This window comes from Macrobrachium nipponense, chromosome 27 (assembly GCF_015104395.2).
Source record: "Macrobrachium nipponense isolate FS-2020 chromosome 27, ASM1510439v2, whole genome shotgun sequence".
NCBI classification, from domain to species: domain Eukaryota; kingdom Metazoa; phylum Arthropoda; class Malacostraca; order Decapoda; family Palaemonidae; genus Macrobrachium; species Macrobrachium nipponense.
Window position 1 is genome coordinate 40,310,412 of NC_087216.1, and position 22,018 is coordinate 40,332,429.

The following is a 22,018-nucleotide window of genomic DNA, read 5'->3' on the forward strand; positions in this document are numbered from 1 at the left end:
TGATGGAAAAAGGGGCTGTGGAACAAGTATCCATTCCGCCAGGCTTTTACAGCAGGATTTTCTTGGTACCCAAAGCCAACGGGGAGTGGAGGACAGTAATAGACCTGTCAACATTGAATTTGTTTATAAGAAAAACCAGTTTCAAAATGGAAACTCCAAAAATGGTTCTACAAGCAGTCAGGATCAAGGATTTTATGCTGCCAATCAATCTGAAGGACGCATACTTTCAGATACCAGTCCATGAGTCTTGCAGGGAAAGCTTTCGAATTCAAAGTCCTGTGCTTTAGATTGGCAACGTCTCCTCAAGTTTTTACGAGTGTTCACTCACGTGTCGACGTGGGCGCATGCTCAGGGGATCAGGCTAATAAGATATCTAGACAATTGGCTGGTGATAGCGAAGTCCAGAGAGAAATTACTTCAGGGACAGGGCGACCCTCCTGCAGTTTTGTCAGTCTGTGTATTGTGATAAATCAGGAGAAGTCGCAGTTGGATCCAAGTCAACGTTTGGAGTATCTGGGAATGGTTATAGACACGATAAAAGCCAAAGTATTCCCGACAGACCAGAGAATAGAGAAATGCAAACAAGTGGTGAATGCCTTTCTGGGAAAACAAACACAGCCAGCAAGGCAGTGGCAGGTAGTACTGGGAATCTTAACTTCCTTGGAGAAGCTAGTACCACAAGGGAGGCTGAAGGAGTTTTGGTCACCAATAGTAGATCACCCGTACGAGCAAATTGAAAGACTTGGTGTGGTGGGTGAACGACGACAATCTGACAGTGGGTGTCCCCCTTCAACAACCCTCCCCGGACCTCTTGCTGTTCTCAGATGCTTCACTAGAAGTTGATGGTGTCAGCAAAATGGAGTTGCGAGGACAGAGAACTCCATATAAACGTGCTGGAGTTAAAAGCAGTGTTTCTAGCTCTACAGGAATTCAGGGAGAGAGTGAAGGGACATTCTGTGGTATTGATGTCAGACAACACAGTAGTAGCTTATATAAACAAACAAGGAGGCCTAGTTTCTCGGCAGTTACATGTGATGACAGTTCGACTTCATCAGTGGGCTGTAGAGAACCTAGTAGACATCAGGGCCAGGAACTATTATTCCGGGAAAAACAGAAACAAAGTGGCCGACAAGTTGAGCCGCAGGGATCAGATACTGGGAACGGAGTGGTCCTTGCACCAACAGGTAGTGGACAGGATGTTCATGTTGTGGGAAAGGCCAATCATAGACCTATTTGCAACCAGGTACAACAAAAGTTGGAAGTGTATTGTCAGTCCCAGACCCAGAGGCAGTAGCAGAAGATGCGCTACAACACCCTTGGGACAATCTGGACGTGTACGAATTTCCTCCATTTTGTCTAATCCGTCAGGTTCTGAACAGGGTAATGCGGTCTCAGAACCTCAAAATGACCCTGGTAGCTCCTTTATGGCCGAAGGCAGAGTGGTTTCCAGACCTGCTGGAACTCCTAATAGACATGCCGAGAGAGTTACCCCATGGAGCAACCTACTATGTCAGCCGCACATGGGGAGGTACCACCAGTCGGTGAAGTCCCTATCGCTTCACGGGTGGAGACTGTCAAGTATCTCCTCCGAGCGAGAGGGTTTTCACAAAAAGCAGCAACTCAGATGGCAGGAAATATAAGAAAATCATCTGCGGCAGTATACCAAGGAAAGTGGTCGGCATACTGTGACTGGTGATGCAGAGGGAACTTGTCTCCACTCGGTACCACTATTCAGCAGTTAGCAGACTTTCTGGTATATCTCAGGACAGAAAGGCATATGTCTGTATCTGCAGTGAAGGGGTACAGGGCTGCTCTAGCCTTAGTCTTACGAATGAAAGGGGTGGACATTTCGTCTTCATGGGAGTTGGCCATGCTGATGAAGAGCTTTGAACAGTCATGTCCACCAAAGGAACTAAAAGCCCCAGATTGGGATCTGACCATGGTACTGAGTAGTATGACAAAACCCCCCTACGAACCACAGATAGGATCCTGACCCTGAAGACAGTCTTCTTATTGGCCCTAGCTTCAACCAAAAGGGTGGGGGAGCTACATGGCCTGTCATATCTCATAAAGCACTCAAGAGGTTGGAAGTCAATGGTATTCGAGTTTGTTCCGGAATTTGTGGCCAAGACTCAAAACCCAGCAATAATGGACGGCAGATTCGACTCCTTTTCCATACCTTCCTTAGACTTTGTAGACAATGACAAAGATGAGATGCTTCTGTGCCCCGTCAGGGTACTAAGAGAGTACGTACTTAGGAAGGACAAGGCACCTCAGGCCGGGGTGCCGGAGGTTCGTAAGTACAGGACAGAACAAGAAGGGAGTGTCCAGGAATACAATATCGTTTTGGCTAAGGGAGACGATCAGGAAAGCCTACATGACAGAAGACAGGGGGCCCAATAGCCAGGAGAGAGCTAGAGCTCATGACATCAGAGGCTTAAGTGCATCTTTGGCATTTAAGAAGAACATGTCTGTGGAGAGAATTCTGAAAGCTGGTGTTTGGAAACCCCAAACAACTTTCACCTAATTTTATTTTAAAGACGTTGCCCATAGATCCTTGGATACTTTTTCCTTGGGTCCAGTGGTGGCGGCCCAACAAGTGATATAGCTCATCCAGTACCCCTGGCGGGTCATTTTGTGTCTAGTCTAAGATGAAGGTATGAAAGTAGAATGAATGGGATGACTGGTCTTTTTTCTTTACTACTTTCTTTCTACTCCTTTACTTACGGGCAGTATGAAGGAGAGTACCGTCATATGCTGGAACGGACTAGATGCAGGTGAGGTGGTCAGCCATACTGTGAAGTTATCTTAGGTTATGGTATACTTTTCAGTAGCAACACACCCCTCTAGATAATAGGGAAGAGAGGGGTGAGGGTGGATCCAGATACAAGGGGCAACAGTAGTTTGTGAGAAGGGAAGGTTCTCTGTTCTCCCATAATGTGTAAACCATAGAATATTATCAGCACCCAGTGAGGGAAACCAATAGATTCGCTTATATCTTTGGTTCTAGGTTCATTGTCCATTCTCTTGGAATTCCCCTAATATTCGGAAATGGATAAGGTGGCAATAAACTCCCAGTCAGTTATAGAGACTTACCTCCCTCCAATAAGTAAGTCTATCCTAATGTTAAGACCGAAGGTTTGTTCCATATATGAACAAATACCAAATTTGTAACTAATTTGTATTTTTCATAACTAACAAACCTGAGGCCTTGACGGGTAAAGGCCCACCTCGAACCACCCCTCTAGCAGTCTAAACTGGGTTAGAAATATAAACACTGGTGGGTCACAGGACGCTGAGGGCATTCTGGGTATGCCATGCCCTGATGACCTGGTATAGATGCCAATAGTCCCTGGTTATCTCACAAGTGTAATTTTAATTCTAACGGTTCCAGCTTGGCGCTAGTAAATCCTCAATGTTAACGACCTCCGGTTTGTTAGTTATGAAAAATACAAATTAGTTACAAATTTAGTATTTTCAATCTATTGCAACACTTCCTCGGACCTTTGGACAAGAGTAGAATGGCATTCTATGATAACCCCCAAAAATAATATAAACTACTTTCTGTAATTTTTTTTTTTTTTTTTTTTTTTTTTTTTTTTTTTTTTTTTTTTAGGGAATAATATCTCTTATAAAAGAGAGGGGAACAGGTGCCGTGTAGGCTTTTCCAAGAGACTTTATATGCTTCTAAAAGCAAAATAAATGGTTAGCAAAACTTAACTGCGTTTTTCTCAAAACACATTTTTCTACATTCATATTCCCAAAACTCCCTTATTTATGAATGGATTTTAATAATCTAAAAAGAAATTTGAATAAAGATAGTAAGAGAGCCCATCGGCAAATTTATTTTTCTTTTTTCTCCCAAAAAATAGTTTTTACCAAGATTTAATAAATTAAAAAACATTTTATGGTATTTTTTTATTGCATTTTCAAAAATATATTTTTTAAATAGCATACATCACATATTAGATTTTTGAGTTTGCTGTTTTATTTGATAAGGATTAAATTTTCTGCTATTACTTAATTTTTTAAATTGAATGATAAAAAAAAAGAGAGGTACTTAAAAAGAAAAATGTCATATTTAAAGAAAAATATTAGTTAAAAAAAAAAAAAAAAAAAAAAAAAAAAACAAAAAAAAAAAAAAAAAAAATTTCATCCATTCACCTGAAATTGTGTGCATCTTAGTTCTAACTAGAGGTAACACATGGAAAAATATGAAAACCGTCACTCAAATTAATCTCTGACCCAGCTGATACCCTTAAGTAGGTTTTTCTTGAGTTTGAACTAACATGTAGCATATTTATAGGGGTTCTAAATATTTCCAGATTCTAGCTATTCAGAGGAGGTGGAGTCTGTAACGCCATCCTGCATGAATACGGGGTCTACTGTATTGCGAGTTTTTTTATTACTAATTCATTCTCCCTTAATTTAGTATTTCACAGCTTTACCAAACAGAAAATCATTAATATTTCCTGACTAACAGGCTTTGCCTGAATGATTCGTTTAGTAGACAAAAGTAGTAGACAGGTCTTTACCTAATGAATGTAAAGAATTGGGTGTCATCAATTTGTAATTATTTCTAAATATGTATACATCCAACTCCTTAATTTTTCATTTTTAAGGTTTGATATGAAATCCTTAAATTTAAAAAAAAACAAAAAAAAAAAAATATACAAATTGTATAAATTTTGTTTCAGTGGCGAGTGTCTACTTTTGTGGAACTGTATGGTGCAGGGAGAATGGAGAACATAACAGTTGATGCTGACCAGTCAGAGGAACTCTTGAAGCTCTTGGATTCTGTTGTTATCAAGCTAGAGGGTGGAACAGATTTGGACCTTCAAGTGTTGGACCAAGTCCCAGAAAAGAAGATGTCAAAACCACAGTAGGCTTAAAAAAAACTGAAGAAGAGAAGAAACCATTTATTTTAGGAGAGGAGTAAGTTGAGATGATGAATTGCTCTTGTCTCCTCTCTTTGAAAAATTTCTTTTTAATGTATATAACTTATCAAGTACAGGCACTCCCCTGGTTATTGGCGGACACGATTAATGACTATCCAGTTATATGGGGCTTGTCTAATGCCATAAAAGTGGTCAATTATGGCTCCATAACGTGCTGAGTTCTGGTTATCGGTGACTGCCTGTAATTACATCACATAGCTATAGTTTGTAACTAGTACAGCTGCTAAAATTTGAATTCCACGGTAGCAATTCTTTTGTTTTGCCGTAGGTAAGTAGCCCCTCCCACTTTTGGGAAAGATAGGAACAACTAGGCAAAGCCTTCAATTTGTTTCTGCCAACTGACAACAGAGGTTGTTAGGTTCCAGCATAATTTTGAGTTAGTTTTCTTTACTGGTTGTTCATCTGAGACATATTTGGTGAATTATTTTCCTTATGGTAGCTTTCAGCGTTATTTAGAAGTACTTTTACTAAAAGAATAGTATTTCACAGTTTGACTTTTTTTAGCTGACAATGTCTGACAGAAATTCGTCTCTACTTCTTATTGTAGTTGCGTATAGATATGTCAAAGGGTTGCTGTTGGTTTCAGTTCTTGTCTTTTACGATAGTGTGTCAGTTGTAAATGTAATTTTGCAAAAAAAATAATAGAAAAACCTGTACAAATAAGAAAGTTACAGAATCTGTTCTCAGTAAATTTACGTAAATATTTTTCAGCAAATATGTTAAGAATTTGTTACTGATTTTATTTCTTTTCTGTTTTGATATTGAGTGAGCTGTAATTATAATTTTATACATTTAACTTACCTGTCAGATATATACTTGGCTATTTGACTCCGTCGTCCGACAGAAATTCGAATTTTGCGCACACGCTACCTGTAGGTCAGGTGATCTACTTACCTGCCGCTGGGTGGCAGGACTAGGAACCATTCCTATGTTCTATCATATTTTTTCTGTCGGCCATACTGGCAACATCGTTGTGGGTATCTCCAGCTGGATTCGTATTTTGCATCGCAATTGATCTTTGTTTGGACTTCTCGGTGACGTATTTGCATTGATTGTACTGGCATATGCGATTGTGGACCGTTTTTGGAATTTGATTTGGATTGTTCAACATGATGTCTGATTCTGGAAGTGTGGTGAGAATGTGTGTGAATGTGGGTTGTAAAGTTAGGATGCCGAAGGCATCGCTTGATCCTCATACTATTTGCAAGAAATGCAGGATGTATGAATGTTCTTTAGTTGATACTTATAATGAATGCAAGGATTTGAGTGCGGAAGAATGGAAATCTCTAACTTCATACTTGAAGAAGTTGGAAAGAGACAGGGTGAGGAGGTCTTCTTCCAAACCTTTGTCTAGTTCTGTATCTAGCGGGGTTATCAGTAATATTATACCCTCTTCTCCTTTTACTGCCCCATCTAATGTACCTGCTCCTTTATTAGAACCCACAGATTCGGCATCTGAGATTGCGAATCTTAAAGCCGCCCTTCAGAAAATGGAAACCAAAATGGCGGCCATTGAAGGTAAGCAGTGTGATTATAGTGCTGTGGATAGTGATGTAAGTGTCCCCAGTGCTGTGGAGGGGGCGTTTGATTGTCTCCACAACGCTCCCAGGCCTAGACCTCTTTCAAGCTCCCAAGCCCAGAGGAGAAGGAATGTCGAAAGCCGTAAGGAGGTTGTGGAGGATCCCCAACAGTCAGACGTCCCTTCGGCATTTTCTGTATCGCCACAGAATGTCAGAGAACGCTACAGAAAAAGCATTCTGCGTGAGTGTTTCTCCTCCTCGGAGAATTCTTCACCTAAAAGAGGTTGGAGATCGGCGGATCTTTCTCGCCCCCAGAAAAGACGTTTGGATGAACCCAGGATTACGTCAAGTCCTGAGCGTTTTCAAGAGGAGGACCATTCAGTAATTAAACAACCGAGGGTAGACAATAATGAAGAGACTGATAGAATCCTTCGCACTATGCAGGATTCCATCACTTCTCTGGTGGGAGTTCTGTCAAAAGACCCTCCCAGAAGGAAAGACGACTTCCTGCCTATTAAGAAGTCTAGGCTGTCGAGGGTTCAGACTCGCCATAGAATTTTGTCATCCTCCGATTTGGAATCGGATTCATCAGCCTTGCATAGGCCGAGCAAGATCCGTTCTCCTGTCAAACGCAAGACGCCAACGAAACGCATACAGCCTTCCAGGCGCGAGACGCCATACAAGAGCGTCGAGTTCTCTAGACGCGAAGGGTCAGCCAAGCGTGAAGCGCCAGCCAGACGCGAAGCGCTTTCCAGATGCGAGTCGCCCAGTCAGGCGTGTCGAGTATTCCAAGCGCGAGACGTCAACCAGACGCGAGTTTCGATCCAGGTGCGTGACGCCAACCAGAAGCAGGACGCCTCCCAGGAGCGAGACACCGGGCAAGCGCCAGGACGCTACGAGGCGCGAGACGTCAACAAGAAGCGTGACGCCTCTCAGGAGAGAGTCGCCAGGCAAGCGCGAGGACGCTCCAAAGCGGGTGACGCCAGCCAGAAGCATGACGCCTCCCTGGAACGAGGCGCTAGGCAAGCGCCAGGACGCTACGAGGCGCGAGACGTCAACAAGAAGCGTGACGCCTCTCAGGAGAGAGGCGCCAGGCAAGCGCGAGGACGCTCCAAGGCGCGTGACGTCAACCAGAAGCGTGACGCCTCCCAGGAGAGAGGCGCCAGGTAAACGCGAGGACGCTGCAAGGCGCAAGACGCCAGCCAGAAGCGTGACGCCTCCCAGACGCGAGGCTTCTTCTAGACGTGAGGCTTCTACTAGTTGTGGGGACTTTATTGTTCGTAGTCCTTCACCTACTAGAAACAATTCTCCTAGAGCGACTTCTCTTGATAGAGAATCGTTCAGGAAAGAGCGATCTCCTTCTAACCTTGAACTTGAAGAGATTTCTGAGGAAGAAGTTTCAACCAACGAGGGACTTTTCCAATTATAAAAGTCTAGCCTCGTTACTTCTTGAGGAGTTTGGGGATTCTCTTAGTCCTGCGGCTCCTCCTTCGCCGAGATCTCTGTTTTCGAGCACAAAAACCCCGAAATCCTCGGCTTTCTTGAAGATGAAGCCTGCGATCTCAATGAGAAAAGCCCTCGTGTCTTTGGATTCTTGGCTTTTATCTTAAAAGGAAACTCTGATAACTGTTTATTGCTCTCCTCCCTCCAAGCTGACAGGGAAAAGAGGCATTTGGTAAGAAGGAAGAGGCGATGGGATTGATGCTCCCCTCGTCTGCAGATTCAGATTTCTCGAGTCTTGTAGAGTCTGTGAGAAGACAGTCTAGTCTCTCAATTCAGCAAAGGCGTCCTGGAGTATGTCAGAATTAGATCAGCACCTTAAGGGAATTTTTCACGTCTTAGAGGTGTTCAACTTCTTGGATTGGTCTCTTGGGGTGCTGGCTAAGAAGACGAGTGAGCCAGATTTTCTTGATCCAGAAACTTTGCACAGTGTCCTATCTTGCATGGATAAGGCTGTGCAAGATGGTTTCTGGTGAGTTTGGCGGCACTTTTGGATCTGGAATGTTAAATAAAAGATCTCTTTACAGTTCCTTCTGACGAAAGGAGTTTCTCCTTCTCAGAGGTCCGCTCTACTATTCGCACCTCTGTCAGAACATCTGTTTCCTTCATCGTTAGTGAAGGATGTTTCGAGATCCCTGTCAGAAAAGGCTACGCAGGACCTTCTTGTGCAATCTACAAAGAAAAGAAGAAAGTGGCTCGTACTCCAGTGGTGCCCTTTCGTGGAGCCCCTCAACTCGATCAACTTCGAAGAGAAAACCCCCCCCCCCAAAACCCTTCGACAAGCGAGGGAGGTCTTCCTTCCGCTCTTTTAAAAAGAGCAAATAGCAGCCATGTCCTCCAAGCACAGGTAGGGGCCGGACTTCAATACTTTCTGGAGGCCTGGTCCGTAAGAGAAGCAGATCCCTGGACTCTGTCTGTCCTACAGAAGGGGTACATCATTCCCTTCGTAGACAGACCTCCTTTGGCAACATCTCCGAAGGATTTGTCGACGAGTTACAAGGACCCTGGATGAACGAGACTCTCCTTCAGACGGTGGTGTCAATGAGGGACAAGAATGCAATAGAGCTAGTGCAGGATCCATTCTCCCCGGGGTTTTACAACCGCCTTTTCTTGGTTCCAAAGGCTTCGGGGGGATGGAGACCCGTCCTAGATGTAAGCGTCCTGAACCGGTACGTGGAGAAAAGAAGTTCTCCATGGAGACTTCAGCTTCAGTTCTGTCTTCCCTACATCAGGGAGATTGGATGGTATCCCTGGACCTTCAGGATGCTTACTTTCATGTTCCCGATTCACCCATCGTCAAGAAAATATCTAAGATTTGTTGTACAAGGACAAATCTTCCAATTCAGGGCCTTGTGCTTCGGCCTATCGACCGCCAGTCCTCCAGGTATTCAACGTATCTGATGCGGAACGTGGCCAAATGGCTTAATTTAGAAGGGATAAACATCTCAATGTATCTCGACGATTGGCTAATCCGGGCCAAGTCGGAGAAACTGTGTTTGGAGGACCTACAGTCTACTTTGAACCTAGCAAAGACGTTAGGATTACTCGTGAACCTCGAGAAATCTCAGATGAACCCCAGTCAGAACTTAGTCTATTTGGGGATTTGGATGGATTCTCAGGGTTTTCGGGCTTTTGCCGTCCGAGGAAAGGATTGCTCGGGGATTACAGAAAATCTCGAGCTTCCTAGAGAAAGAACGGAGTTCGGTGAGGGAGTGGTTAAGTCTTCTGGGAACCCTTTCCTCACTAGAACAGTTCATTTCGCTAGGAAGACTCCACCTACGCCCTCTTCAATTCTTCCTAAGAAGAATTTGGAGTTGGAAGAACGGGCCAACTTTCAGACACTTTCAGTATTCCTCTGGAAGTAAAGAATCATCATTGAAGTGGTGGGTTTTCCCTTAGAAAAGAACGAGGCTTGTCTCTAGAGGTTCGGAACCCAAACCTAATCTTGTTCTCAGACGCTTCAGAGAAAGGGGATTGGGGAGCGACTCTAGGGACAAAAGAAGTATCAGGCCAATGGAGGAAGGATCAGCAAGACTGGCATATAAACTCCAAAGAACTTTATGCCGTTCTTCTAGCTCTAAAAGCCTTCGAGACAGAGGTGTTAGGTCAAGTGGTACAGGTCAACTCTGACAACACCACAGCGTTGGCCTATATCAAGAAACAAGGGGGAACTCACTCTCTTTCTCTGTTCCATATAGCAAAAGAGCTGTTGTATTGGGCGAAAGAAAAGAAGTTGACTCCTCAACAAGATTCGTGAAAGAGAGATAAACATCAGAGCAGACAGGCCTAAGCGGTAAACCAAAAAATTTTCTTTTCCCCACCCAGAATGGACCCTTCACATTCAGGTGTGTCAAGCTCTGTGGTCCCTGTGGGGCAGTCCACATATAGACCTATTTGCCACCTACCTACCTCCAGAAGGATAGAGAACTTTTGCTCCTTAGTGGAAGACCCGAGAGCAATAGCGGTGGACGCCATGCTGCTGGACTGGTCAGGCCTAGATGCCTACGCCTTTCCCCCCTTCAAAATGTTAGAAGTGGTGTTAAGAAAATTTGCGGCATCAAGAGGGACGAGACTAACACTCATCACTCCCTTTTGGCCGTCTCAAGACTGGTTCACAGAGGTACAGGAATGGACAGTGAACTTCCCAAGATCTCTTCCATTTCGAGAGGTACCATCAAAACCTCCCCGCTCTCGCTCTGACTGCCTTTCGACTATCGAAAGACTTGTCAGAGCGAGAGGCTTTTCAAGCAAAGCTTCAAAAGCAATTGCTAGGGCCCGAAGATCTTCAACTATTCGGGTCTACCAATCAAAATGGGATGTTTTTAGAAGATGGTGTAAGAAGAATAAACTGTCCTCCTCCGATACCTCTGTGACCAACATAGCTGATTTCTTGATTTTCCTTAGGGAAGAATCAAAATTATCAGTTTCTACCATTAAAGGTTATCGAAGTATGCTTTCTGCCGTATTTCGAAACAAGGTTTGAGAGTAGCAGAAGATAAAGATCTCCACGATCTTATTAGATCTTTTGAAACCTCTAAAACCTTTTCTCCTCGCACTCCTAACTGGAACCTAGATGTAGTTTTGAGATTTCTGTCATCTAGTAGATTTGAACCTCCTCTCAATGCGTCGTTTAGAGATCTAACGAGAAAATGTATTTTCTTGTCTTTAGCGACTGCGAAGAGAATTAGTGAGATACACGCTCTAGATTCTCGAGTAGGATTTAAGAGTGATGCGGCAATTTGTTCTTTCCAGACTCTGTTTCTGGCCAAGAACGAGAACCCTTCAAAACCCTGGCCAAAGAGTTTTGAAGTTAAAGGACTTTCAAATCTAGTAGGAGAGGAATTAGAAAGATCTTTATGTCCGGTTAGAGCTCTGAAGTTCTATTTAAAGAAGAAGAATGAATTCTAACGGATGTAAACAAAGCCTGTGTGCGCAGTTTCGGATCCTAGTAGACCCATGTCAAAAAATGCATTAGCATTTTTTGTGAGGAGCATTATTACGGATGCTCATAATAACTGCACTGAAGACTTTCAGGACTCTCCGAGTGAAGGCTCATGAGGTTAGAGCGGTGGCCACTTCATTAGCTTTTCAGAAGAACATGTCTTTAAAAGACATTGTGGATGCGACTTACTGGAGGTGTAATTCAGTATTCGCATCGCACTACCTTAAGGACGTTAAAGTAACATATGGAAAGTGTTTCTCTCTGGGTCCTTTTGTATCAGCCGATACAGTGCTGGGGCTGGGAACACACAACGATCCTTAGAAAAATTTGTATTTTTTCTAATTTTGATAGTACATAGATCTACCTTGTGAGACGAGTTGTTGGTTTTTTCTGCTGATTAGTATGCTTGGTGGTGCACGGGCCTCCTTGTTTGGATCAGTGGGGGAATCAAGAGACGTCTTACTGACTAGATTGTACAAACTTTTTTTTTTTTTTTTTTTTTTTTTTTTTTTTTTTTACTAGTACGAATGTTTGTGATTCGAGTTTGTGGTTGTTAGCAAGAGGTTAGGGGATAACTTCTTGCAATCTTAGAACTAACATGGAGATAGGTTGAGGTGAATTACAGCGGATCGATGTTGTGCTCCTTGTATAGGTCTTGTCAAGTAAGTGGATAAGCACCCATTGACATAGTCCTTCCAGGATCTACCAAGTAAGCGGGTAAGACCCCTTTGGCAGAACCACAAGAACTCTTAGCCATAGATCAATATCTCGCTGAGGCTCTTGAGACTGACTAGAACTCCTAGGAGGATTGTATTCATGAAGTCTTCAGTCTAAACAGGTAGGAACCAAGGTTTTATTTATTTATTACCTACAACGATAGTGTGATTCCTGTTTGATTCTGTATTTAGCTGTCTCTGTCCCACCTCCAATGGTGTGAATCAGCTAAGTATATATCTGACAGGTAAGTTAAATGTATAAAAATGATATTGTTATGATACAATAAAGTTTTATACATACTTACCTGGCAGATATATACAAAATTATACCCACCCTACCTCCCCTCAGGAGACAGGCGGAGTATAGAAAAAATATGATAGAAACATGGGTATGGTTCCTAGTCCTGCCACCCAGCGGGCAGGTAAGTAGATCACCTGACCTACAGGTAGCGTGTGCGCGAAATTCGAATTTCTGTCGGACGACGGAGTCAAATAGCTAAGTATATATCTGCCAGGTAAGTATGTATAAAACTTTATTGTTTCATAATATCATTTTTACAAAATAAAATAATTTATAAAAACATATATAAGTTGATAACTTTATGATTATCTTGTAAAAGATGCCCCGCAAGGGGCTGTAAATAGTCATTTTCAACTTTCCATGAAGGTAGGGAAAATTTTTTAGTTCCTTTTTTATATTTCATCATGTAAATTTGCATATCTACCTCTTTCCATTGATTTTATTTATTTATTTATTTTTTTTTTTATTTATTTATTTTTTTTTTTTTAATAAATCGGCTGACCTCAAAGTTTACCCGGCCAGCACTGCATATTGATTTTTTCACCCATCCACCAAGGGTTAGTTACTATGCCATATGCAGTGTTCCCTGTATTCGGGGGGGGGATGGGTACCAGACCCCTCATAGGTAGAAGCCGCGAATAGTTGAAACCATTATTAATAGGCTTAAAACAGCCTATTTTGTTAATACTCGAGAAAACCCATTTAAAATGTTTATACCAGGTTTTTTTTTTCACTAGTTTTGTCACAGTTATTGTATGATGGAATTGATAAAAAAACAGGACTTTGTGTATATTTTTCATAGAAAAATGCAGTGAATTTCCTGCAATTAAAGGGGGTATATGCTCCAGAGAGAAATCAATGATTATGTGAGTCCGCTAATAGGTGGGGTTGACGACTGTATGTGTAGAGTACAGTGAACCCTAATATTATAGCAGATTTCTCTCTTGAGCATCTATACCCATTATTTGTGGAAACTACACCTATGTGCACTTATTCTAAGAGAAATGTCGACAAATTCCTGTTTTTATATATATATATATATATATATATATATATATATATATATATATATATATATATATATATATATATATATTATATATATATATATATATACATACATACATACATACATACATACATACATACTACATACATACATACATACATACATACATACATATGCATATACATATATTCATATTTAGTTTAGTGGCTTTTTCTTGATTTTTAATTGACAAAATAGACAGTTTTGTTATGCTTTTTTTTTTTATAGAGGTTTCAACTATTTATGTGGATTCTATCTGTTTCCCTATCCCCTGCGGAATATGGGGGAGAATACTGTAGGCTAGGCTTAACTCCTAATTAGTTTTTTTATTATTATTTGGTTTTTTTTTTTTTTTTAACCAAATTAATCTAAAGTGGTATTGGAACCTAGGAAGACTTTAGTTGATAATTATTACTTACATTATATTACTTACATTCCGTTCTTGAGAGGCATTGTAAGCCGAAAAATAATCAAAAAGCCTAAGAAAACCTTAGTTTTAATGCTTTGGGTGTAGTAAAAACTATGTAAACTGCATTTTTATTGCATTTTTCATAAAACAAAAAGAAATTTGAATATTGATTAGTTTGCATTTTTGGAGTCATATATCTTCTGTCAGATCGGTGTCATAAGCATTATAACCCTGGGACATGCATCGTAAACCTGGAAATAATTTCTGATGAATATAATCGAAAAGCGTTGTAATCTCAAAACGTCGTAAGCCGGGGACTCCCTGTATACTGTACAGGCAGTCTCCATTTATATGGGGTGGGTGGTTTAATGACTGCACTGCACAGACAGTCCCTGGTTATTGGGTGGGTTCGGTTCTCAGCAGAGTGCTGATGAGTGAAAACTGCCATTAACTGAAATTCAGCGATTTATGGTGCTTATGAGTTTGGTAACTGGTTAATGGCACCTGTTAGGTATGTTATGGCGCCATAGCTCAATATCAGCCCCTTATAGCATCAATAACCAGAACTCTGTGCGTTAAGGCGTCATTAATCGCTGATTTTATGGCGCTTGACAAGCACCATGAAACTGGATCACCATTAACCAGACACTGCCTGTTATATTTAGAGTAATGATGTGTAGGCTAGGCTACTGTATATGTAGTAGATGGTATTGATTACCCTAGTGTAGGATACAATTTTTCCAACAAACGATGGGTTTTTTGGCACCTAATCTCAGCGTAAGTAGGAGAATACCTTTACCATATTAAAAAAAAATTAGATAATTTTTTTTCCTAACATACAAACCCTATGCTTTCATATAAGTAGAGTTACCCTCCTCATACACCTCGCATAGGTCCCGGTCTCTCACTCCTTCTAGGAGGTTAGCAGAGCTGTGGTGTGTGTTTGTCTCATGTGACTTGGGTAGTGTTAGGATTTTGTTTTCATGGACAAGTTGAGAACAGCCAAAGTTAATAAACGTGCGATACTCTATATATGAAAGCTGAGGTTTGTATGGTAGGAAAATACAAATTTCTTTTTAATTTGGTATGTTGAATGAATGTTCAATCCTGAGCAGTTTATTTTCTTAGTCATGTTGCTGAATCTTTGGAACTTGAAAATTTCAAACTGGATACAAATTTATGCAATTCTTATTTCATAGTTTTTTTGTTGTAATTGTTACTTCTCTCGTGTAGTTTTTTATTTTTTTAATGTATTTTTGTCTTGAACTGGTCTACTTTGCTTTTCGGGGTCCCTGACTTTGTGGTATTATGCTTTCCCAGTTAGGGTTTGCAGATTGCCTAGTAATATTAGTATTAAACTAATAGGACCAGTGATAATTTGAATTATGTTCATTATTTGATATGGGTTACAAAACTAAATGCTAAAATACTTTTATTTTAGTTCTGATGAGGGTGAGGAGAAAGAGGTCACTGAAGACAAGAATCCAGAAGAACCGCTAAAGATGGACATGTCTGAGGAACAAATGGAACTGCAGAAGAAAGCAAAGGAGTATTTAAAACAGAAAGGCTCAGATGGAGAGAAGGGTATGATATAAGATTTTCTTTTTGTATTAATTTGGCTCTGGGTTTCCCTATGTAGAAGCAAAGGACAAGCGAAAGCTTATTTTTTTTTCCTTGTATAAGTTAGAGCCTGTTGAATTGAGGCATCCCCTCCAGAAGGGCATAACCAAAATTTGGTGGTTATTAATTAGTGCTGGATACGGGCATTAGAGGCCACTATTAATCATGTGGTGGAAGTTTTCAGGCAGAAAGTGGCTCTGTGTCGCTGCTACGAAGGCTTCAAATCACCTATTCCAACTAGTTTCAAGCCATATGGTTAGTTCTTGTGTGAGGACGCAGAAGGGGGTATGATTGAGCCAATGGGAGAGCCGGCTCGGTACACATCCACACAGCAGCCAATCCATGTGCAATTACTCAAAACTCGTATTTCTTGGTTACGCCCTTCAGGCAGGGATGCATTTTGTACAATTACATGTAAGATATCATTACATAACTTGAACCACATATACTCTAAACTCTTATTTCTGGGTTTCGCCCTTCTGGCAGGGGATGCCTCAATTAACAAGTGAGAGAAAAGCTTGGATCAGACTCAGTCCTCTTTTCTGCCCCTGCCAGTTCAGGTGCCATCTTGGTATTATACAATCTGATCAATTCCATGACTTTATGATCAAATAGGACCTATTGCTGCTCATACCAAACACCTTAGGATAAGCATGGCAATTGAAATATTCAAAACAAGCTTCCCATTCCACCAACCAATCCTATCATAATTACTACAGCAATTTATGGATACATACCCCTTGGTTTAGTGCAGCTTTACTCCCACAGTACTGGTTGATCTTTATTCAGTAAATACCTAATTTCATCTTTAAGAATGTCTTATCGAATGTCTTATCGTTGTTTTTACTATTCCTCCTTCAGAAACACGTAAACGCAAACACTCCGATAGCTCATCCAGTTCATCGAGTGATTCAGAAGATGAACGCATGGAGGAGGAAAGCAAGGAACCACCACCACCGGGAATGGAGAAAGAAGAAACAGAAACAAGTTCTACAAAAGAAAAGGAAGATGAAGAAAAAGAGACAGTTAGCACTGAAGAAAATGAAATTGAAACTGAACCAAAAGAAGATACTCCTGCTAAAGAAAATGGACTGGAACCCCCAGGTGAAGAAGTTACCAAGATTGATGATGATAAAGGTATGGGAATTATTGAATATCAGTAACAAGAAAATGAAGTACAGTAGCTCACAGATATAATGGATTAAAGCATCCAAGTCTATGCTGTTATAAAAGAAACACTATATTGTTTGATATTTATATATACCAAAATTAATCATTTACAAAAGTTGATCAGTACAGCTATATTTATAATAATGATGCTTTAAATAAAGGTTGTTTTGCTTGCTGTATCAAATTACAATATATTGCTAGTACTCTTATTATCATATTGGCACTGTGTTATAGAATATAAACATTGTCATCTAGTGAAAAGATGAGACACTTTTTAATTAGGTATGAAAAGGCAGAATCAGTGTAACAGCAATGGGGAAAAGCATGCTTGAAGGAGAAGCTAAGAGTTTTCATTCCCTGCTGACTATCTGGGATCGAGCCAACAGCGGCCAGCAAAGATCAAAGAGACCGCGGCCGTAGGGGCAGACAGAAACACCGGCCAGTATGCTTCCTCCTGGAATTGACATGGCGTTTGGACTAAAGAGGGATACCAAGGTGTCGTATGAATTGCCTTGTTCGAGTCATGCGGAATCGGTCTTGCAACACGTAAACGCAAAGATTGCAGGGAGGGATAATTCCTTAAGATCTAATAGATCATTTAAATTTATTCCCCCTCCAATGATAAAGCAAAGGAAATATTATACGACACCGAAGGTCCCTTTGCTGTCTAGACAAATGAACCCTAATGTTGTAAGGTTAAGGCCTGGATTAACCTTGGATCAGGTTTAAAATGGAGTGCCCTTCGATGACGTACCAAGAGGCTGCTACGTTAGAAGCAACAGCTTCTTCTGTCTTTCAGGCTGCGTCCTGGTCAGACCTTTGGTCAACAGCAGTGGCGAAAATTGCATCCTCGGAAAGCAACAAGGAAAGTAGTGGATGAACCATTGTTCATTAGATTACTACAGTCAGGGTCCAAGGCGATTGCGTACCTGACAAACGTAAGTGCCAATGTTTGGGCAAATATCCTGCTAATGAGGAGAGATGCAGCATTGGCTAGACTAAGCCGCAATGTGGATTTGGATTCCCTGTTAGCAATGAGGAATGGGGATATCTTGGAATCGCAACTACGGTTGCCAGAGGTCATACTGGAAGAGGCGATAGATAGAAGAAGGATGGACACTAACGATAGGTTGGTGCAACAGGCAGTTAGGAAAACCTCTAACAGTCAAACTACTCCTTTGGAGGGAAGACAACAACAGATGCCTCGAAAGAAGACAGTGAGACATAGCATCCCTAATAGAGTCACAAGACCCTCTTCCCCAAAGAGGATAACTCATCGGCCCTTTCACAATAGAAACAACAGAGGAAGGGGCAATAGGGGAAGAGGGAGAGGCTCAAGAAGATAGGATGGGCGCCTCCCATCACTCGGCCACACCAGTGGGGGGTTGCCTGGCAAATCACTGGAAGGTGTGGCAGGAACTAGGGGCAGAGCAGTGGGTGGTGGATGTTCTCAGGATCGGGTATTTGATTCCGTTCGAGGTAACCCGCCCCTGACAGATCAACCATTACCCCACGTCACTTATGCCCACAAATCTCAGAAGGCCACTATTCTGCAGGACGAAGTGAAGAAGATGATGGAAAAAAGGAGCTGTGCAACAAGTATGCAGTCCGACAAAAGGCTTCTACAGCAGGATTTTCCTGGTACCCAAAGCCAACGGGGAGTGGAGGACAGTAATAGACCTGTCAACGCTGAATCTGTTTATAAGGAAAACCAGTTTCAAGATGGAAACTCCGAAAACGGTTCTACAAGCAGTCAGAATCGGAGACTTTATGCTGACAGTCGATCTAAAGGACGCATACTTTCAGATACCAGTCCATCAGTCTTCAAGGAAATTTCTCCGCTTCAGTCTTGCAGGGAAAGCTTTCGAGTTCAAGGTCCTGTGCTTCGGATTGACAACGTCTCCTCAAGTTTTTACAAGAGTGTTCACCCTCGTGTCGGCGTGGGCGCATGCTCAGGGGATCAGGCTAATAAGATATCTGGACGATTGCTGGTGATAGCAAAGTCCAGGGAGAAATTACTCAGGGACAGGGCGGCCCTCCCTGCAGCTTTGTCACAGCCTAGGTATTGTGGTGAATCAGCAGAAGTCGCAGCTGGATCCAAGTCAACGTTTGGAATATCTGGGAATGGTGATAGACACAACACAAGCCAAAGTATTCCCGACAGACCAAAGAGTAGAGAAATGCAAACAAGTGGTGAATGCCTTTCTGGGAAAGCAGACACAGCCAGCAAGACAGTGGCAGGTGGTGCTGGGAATCCTAACCTCCCTGGAGAAGCTAGTACCACAAGGAAGGCTACACCTTCGGTCCCTACAATGGAGGATGAAGGAGTTTTTGGTCACCAACAGTAGATCACCCGTACGAGCAAATTCCCTTGTCGGCAGAAGTGAGGAAAGACTTGCTGTGGTGGGTGGACGACGACAATCTGACAGTGGGTGTCCCCCTTCAACAATCCTCCCCAGACCTCTTGCTGTTCTCGGATGCGTCACTAGAAGGCTGGGGAGCCCATATGGAGGAGTTGATGGTGTCAGCAAAATGGAGTTGCAAGGACAGAGAACTCCATATAAACGTGCTGGAGTTGAAAGCAGCTTTCCTGGCTCTACAAGAATTCAGGGAGAGAGTAAAGGGACACTCAGTGGTATTGATGTCAGACAACACCACAGTAGTAGCTTATATAAACAAGCAAGGAGGCCTAGTTTCTCGGCAGTTTACATGTGATGACAGTTCAACTTCACCAGTGGGCTATAGAGAACCTGGTAGACATCAAAGCCAGGTATATTCCGGGAAAAAGAAACATAGTGGCCGACAAGTTGAGCCGCAGGGATCAGATTCTGGGAACGGAGTGGTCCCTACACCAACAGGTAGTGGACAGGATGCTCATGTTGTGGGAAGGACCGATCATAGACCTATTCGCAACCAGGTACAACAAAAAGTTGGAAGTGTATTGTTCAGTAGTCCCGGACGCAGAGGCAGTAGCAGAAGATGCGCTACAACACCCCTGGGACAATCTGGACGTGTACGCATTTCCTCCATTTTGTCTAATCCGTCAGGTTCTGAACAGGGTAATGCGGTCTCAGAACCTCAAGATGACCCTGGTAGCCCCGTTATGGCCGAAAGCAGAGTGGTTTCCAGACCTACTGGAACTCCTAGTAGATGTGCCAAGAGAGTTACCTCCATGGAGCAACCTTCTGTGTCAGCCTCACGTGGAGAGGTACCACCAGTCGGTGAAGTCCCTATCGCTTCACGGTGGAGACTGTCAAGTATCTCCTCCGAGAGCGAGGGTTTTCGCAGAAAGCAGCAACTCAGATGGCAGGTAATATCAGAAAATCATCTGCGACAGTATACCAAGGAAGTGGTCAGCATACTGTGATTGGTGTCGTAGAGGGAACGTGTCTCCACTCGGTACCACTATTCAGCAGTTAGCAGACTTTCTGATATATCTCAGAACAGAAAAACATATGTCTGTATCTGCAGTGAAGGGGTACAGGGCTGCTCTAGCCTCAGTCTTACGAATGAAAGGAGTGGACATATCGTCTTCATGGGAGTTGGCCATGCTGATGAGGAGCTTTGAACAGTCATGCCCACCAAAGGGCTAGCACCCAGATTGGGATCTGACCAAGGTACTGAGTAGTCTGACAAAACCCCCCTACGAACCACTAAGGCAGTCCACGGATAGGAGCCTGACCCTGAAGACAGTCTTCTTATTGGCCCTGGCTTCAACCAAAGGGTGGGGGAGCTACATGGCCTCTCATATCTCATAAAGCACTCGAGAGGTTGGAGATCAATGGTGTGTGAGTTTGTCCCAGAATTCGTGGCAAAGACCCAAAATCCAACAATAGTAGACGGCAGATTCGACTCCTTTACCATACCTTCCTTGGCAGACTTTGTAGACAACGACAAAGCTGAAATGCTCCTGTGCCCCGTCAGGGCACTAAGGGAGTACTTAAAGAGAACAAGGCACCTCAGGCCGGGGTGCCAGAGGTTGTTCGTAAGTACAGGACGGAACAAGAAGGAAGTTTGTCCAAAAATACAATATCATTTTGGCTAAGGGAGACGATCAGAGATGCTTATACTGCAGAAGACAGAGGGTCAGATAGCCAGGTGGGAGCTAGAGCTCATGACATCAGGGTGTGAGTGCTTCCCTGGCATTTAAGAAGAACATGTCTGTGGATAAAATTCTGAAAGCTGGCGTGTGGAAGCGTCAAACAACTTTCACCTCATTTTATTTGAAAGATGTTGCCCATAGATCCTTGGACACCTTTTCCTTGGGTCCAGTGGTGGCGGCCCAACAAGTGATATAGTTCATCCAGTGCCCCTGGCGGGTCAGTTTGCGTCTAGTCTAAGATGAAGGTATGAAAGTAGAATGAATGGATGACTGGTCTTTTTTCTTTACTACTTTCTTCCTACTCCTTTAACTACGGGCAATATGAAGGAGAGTACCGTCATGTGCTGGAACGGACTAGATGCAGGTGAGATGGTCAGCCATACTGTGAAGCTATCTTAGCTGATGATATACTTTTCAGTAGCAACACACCCCTCTGGATAATAAGGAAAAGAGGGGTGAAGGTGGATCCAGTCGCAAGGGACAAGAGTAAACAGTAGAATGGTATCTACACCCAGTGGGAGGAAACCAATAGATCCGCTTATATCTTTGGTCCTAGGTTCATTGTCCATTCTCTGAGAATTTCCCTATATATTCGGAAATGGATAAGGTGGCAAACTCCCAGTCAGTTGTAGAGACTTACCTCCCTCCAATAGTAAGTCTATCCTAATGTTAAGACCGAAGGTTTGTTTCGTGTATGAACAAATACCAAATTTGTAACTAATTTGTATTTTTCATAACTAACAAACCTGAGGTCTTAACAGTTAAAGGCCCACCTCGAACCACCCCTCTAGCAGTCTAAACTGGGTTAGAAATATAACTGATGGGTCACAGGTAGCCGTGGGCATTCTGGGTATACATGCCCCGTGACCTGGTATAGATGCCATTAGTCCCTGGATCTCACAAGTGTAATTTTAATTCTACCGGTTTCCAGCTTGGCGCTAGTAAATCCTAATGTTAAGACCTCAGGTTTGTTAGTTATGAAAAATACAAATTAGTTACAAATTTGGTATTTTTATTTGAAGACAAAAATTATGAAGGGTGATAAACCATGGCTAATAAGTAAGAAAACCAGGAGCAAAATGGGTATGGCCATAAATTTGAAAGAAAATTTTGTTAGAATTGTTAGGGGAAATAAAATTAAAGTTAAGAGAAGACAAACAGGGTCATTCAAGATTACCAATAAGGAGGAGGAAGGTAGAAGAAGAATTATTACTGGAGGGTTGAGAGAGTCT

The 22,018-nt window shown here is 42.3% G+C and overlaps 1 protein-coding gene across 1 annotated transcript in view; it reads left to right on the forward strand.

Annotated features, from left to right (window-relative positions):
- Window positions 1-22,018, forward strand: part of LOC135201041 (serrate RNA effector molecule homolog) — a 162,135-nt gene that overhangs the window by 45,279 nt on the left and 94,838 nt on the right. Inside the window, 4 exon segments of the mRNA XM_064229888.1 lie at window positions 4,698-4,862; window positions 4,865-4,935; window positions 15,336-15,478; window positions 16,376-16,651. Of these exon segments, the coding sequence (XP_064085958.1) occupies window positions 4,698-4,862; window positions 4,865-4,935; window positions 15,336-15,478; window positions 16,376-16,651 (655 nt within the window).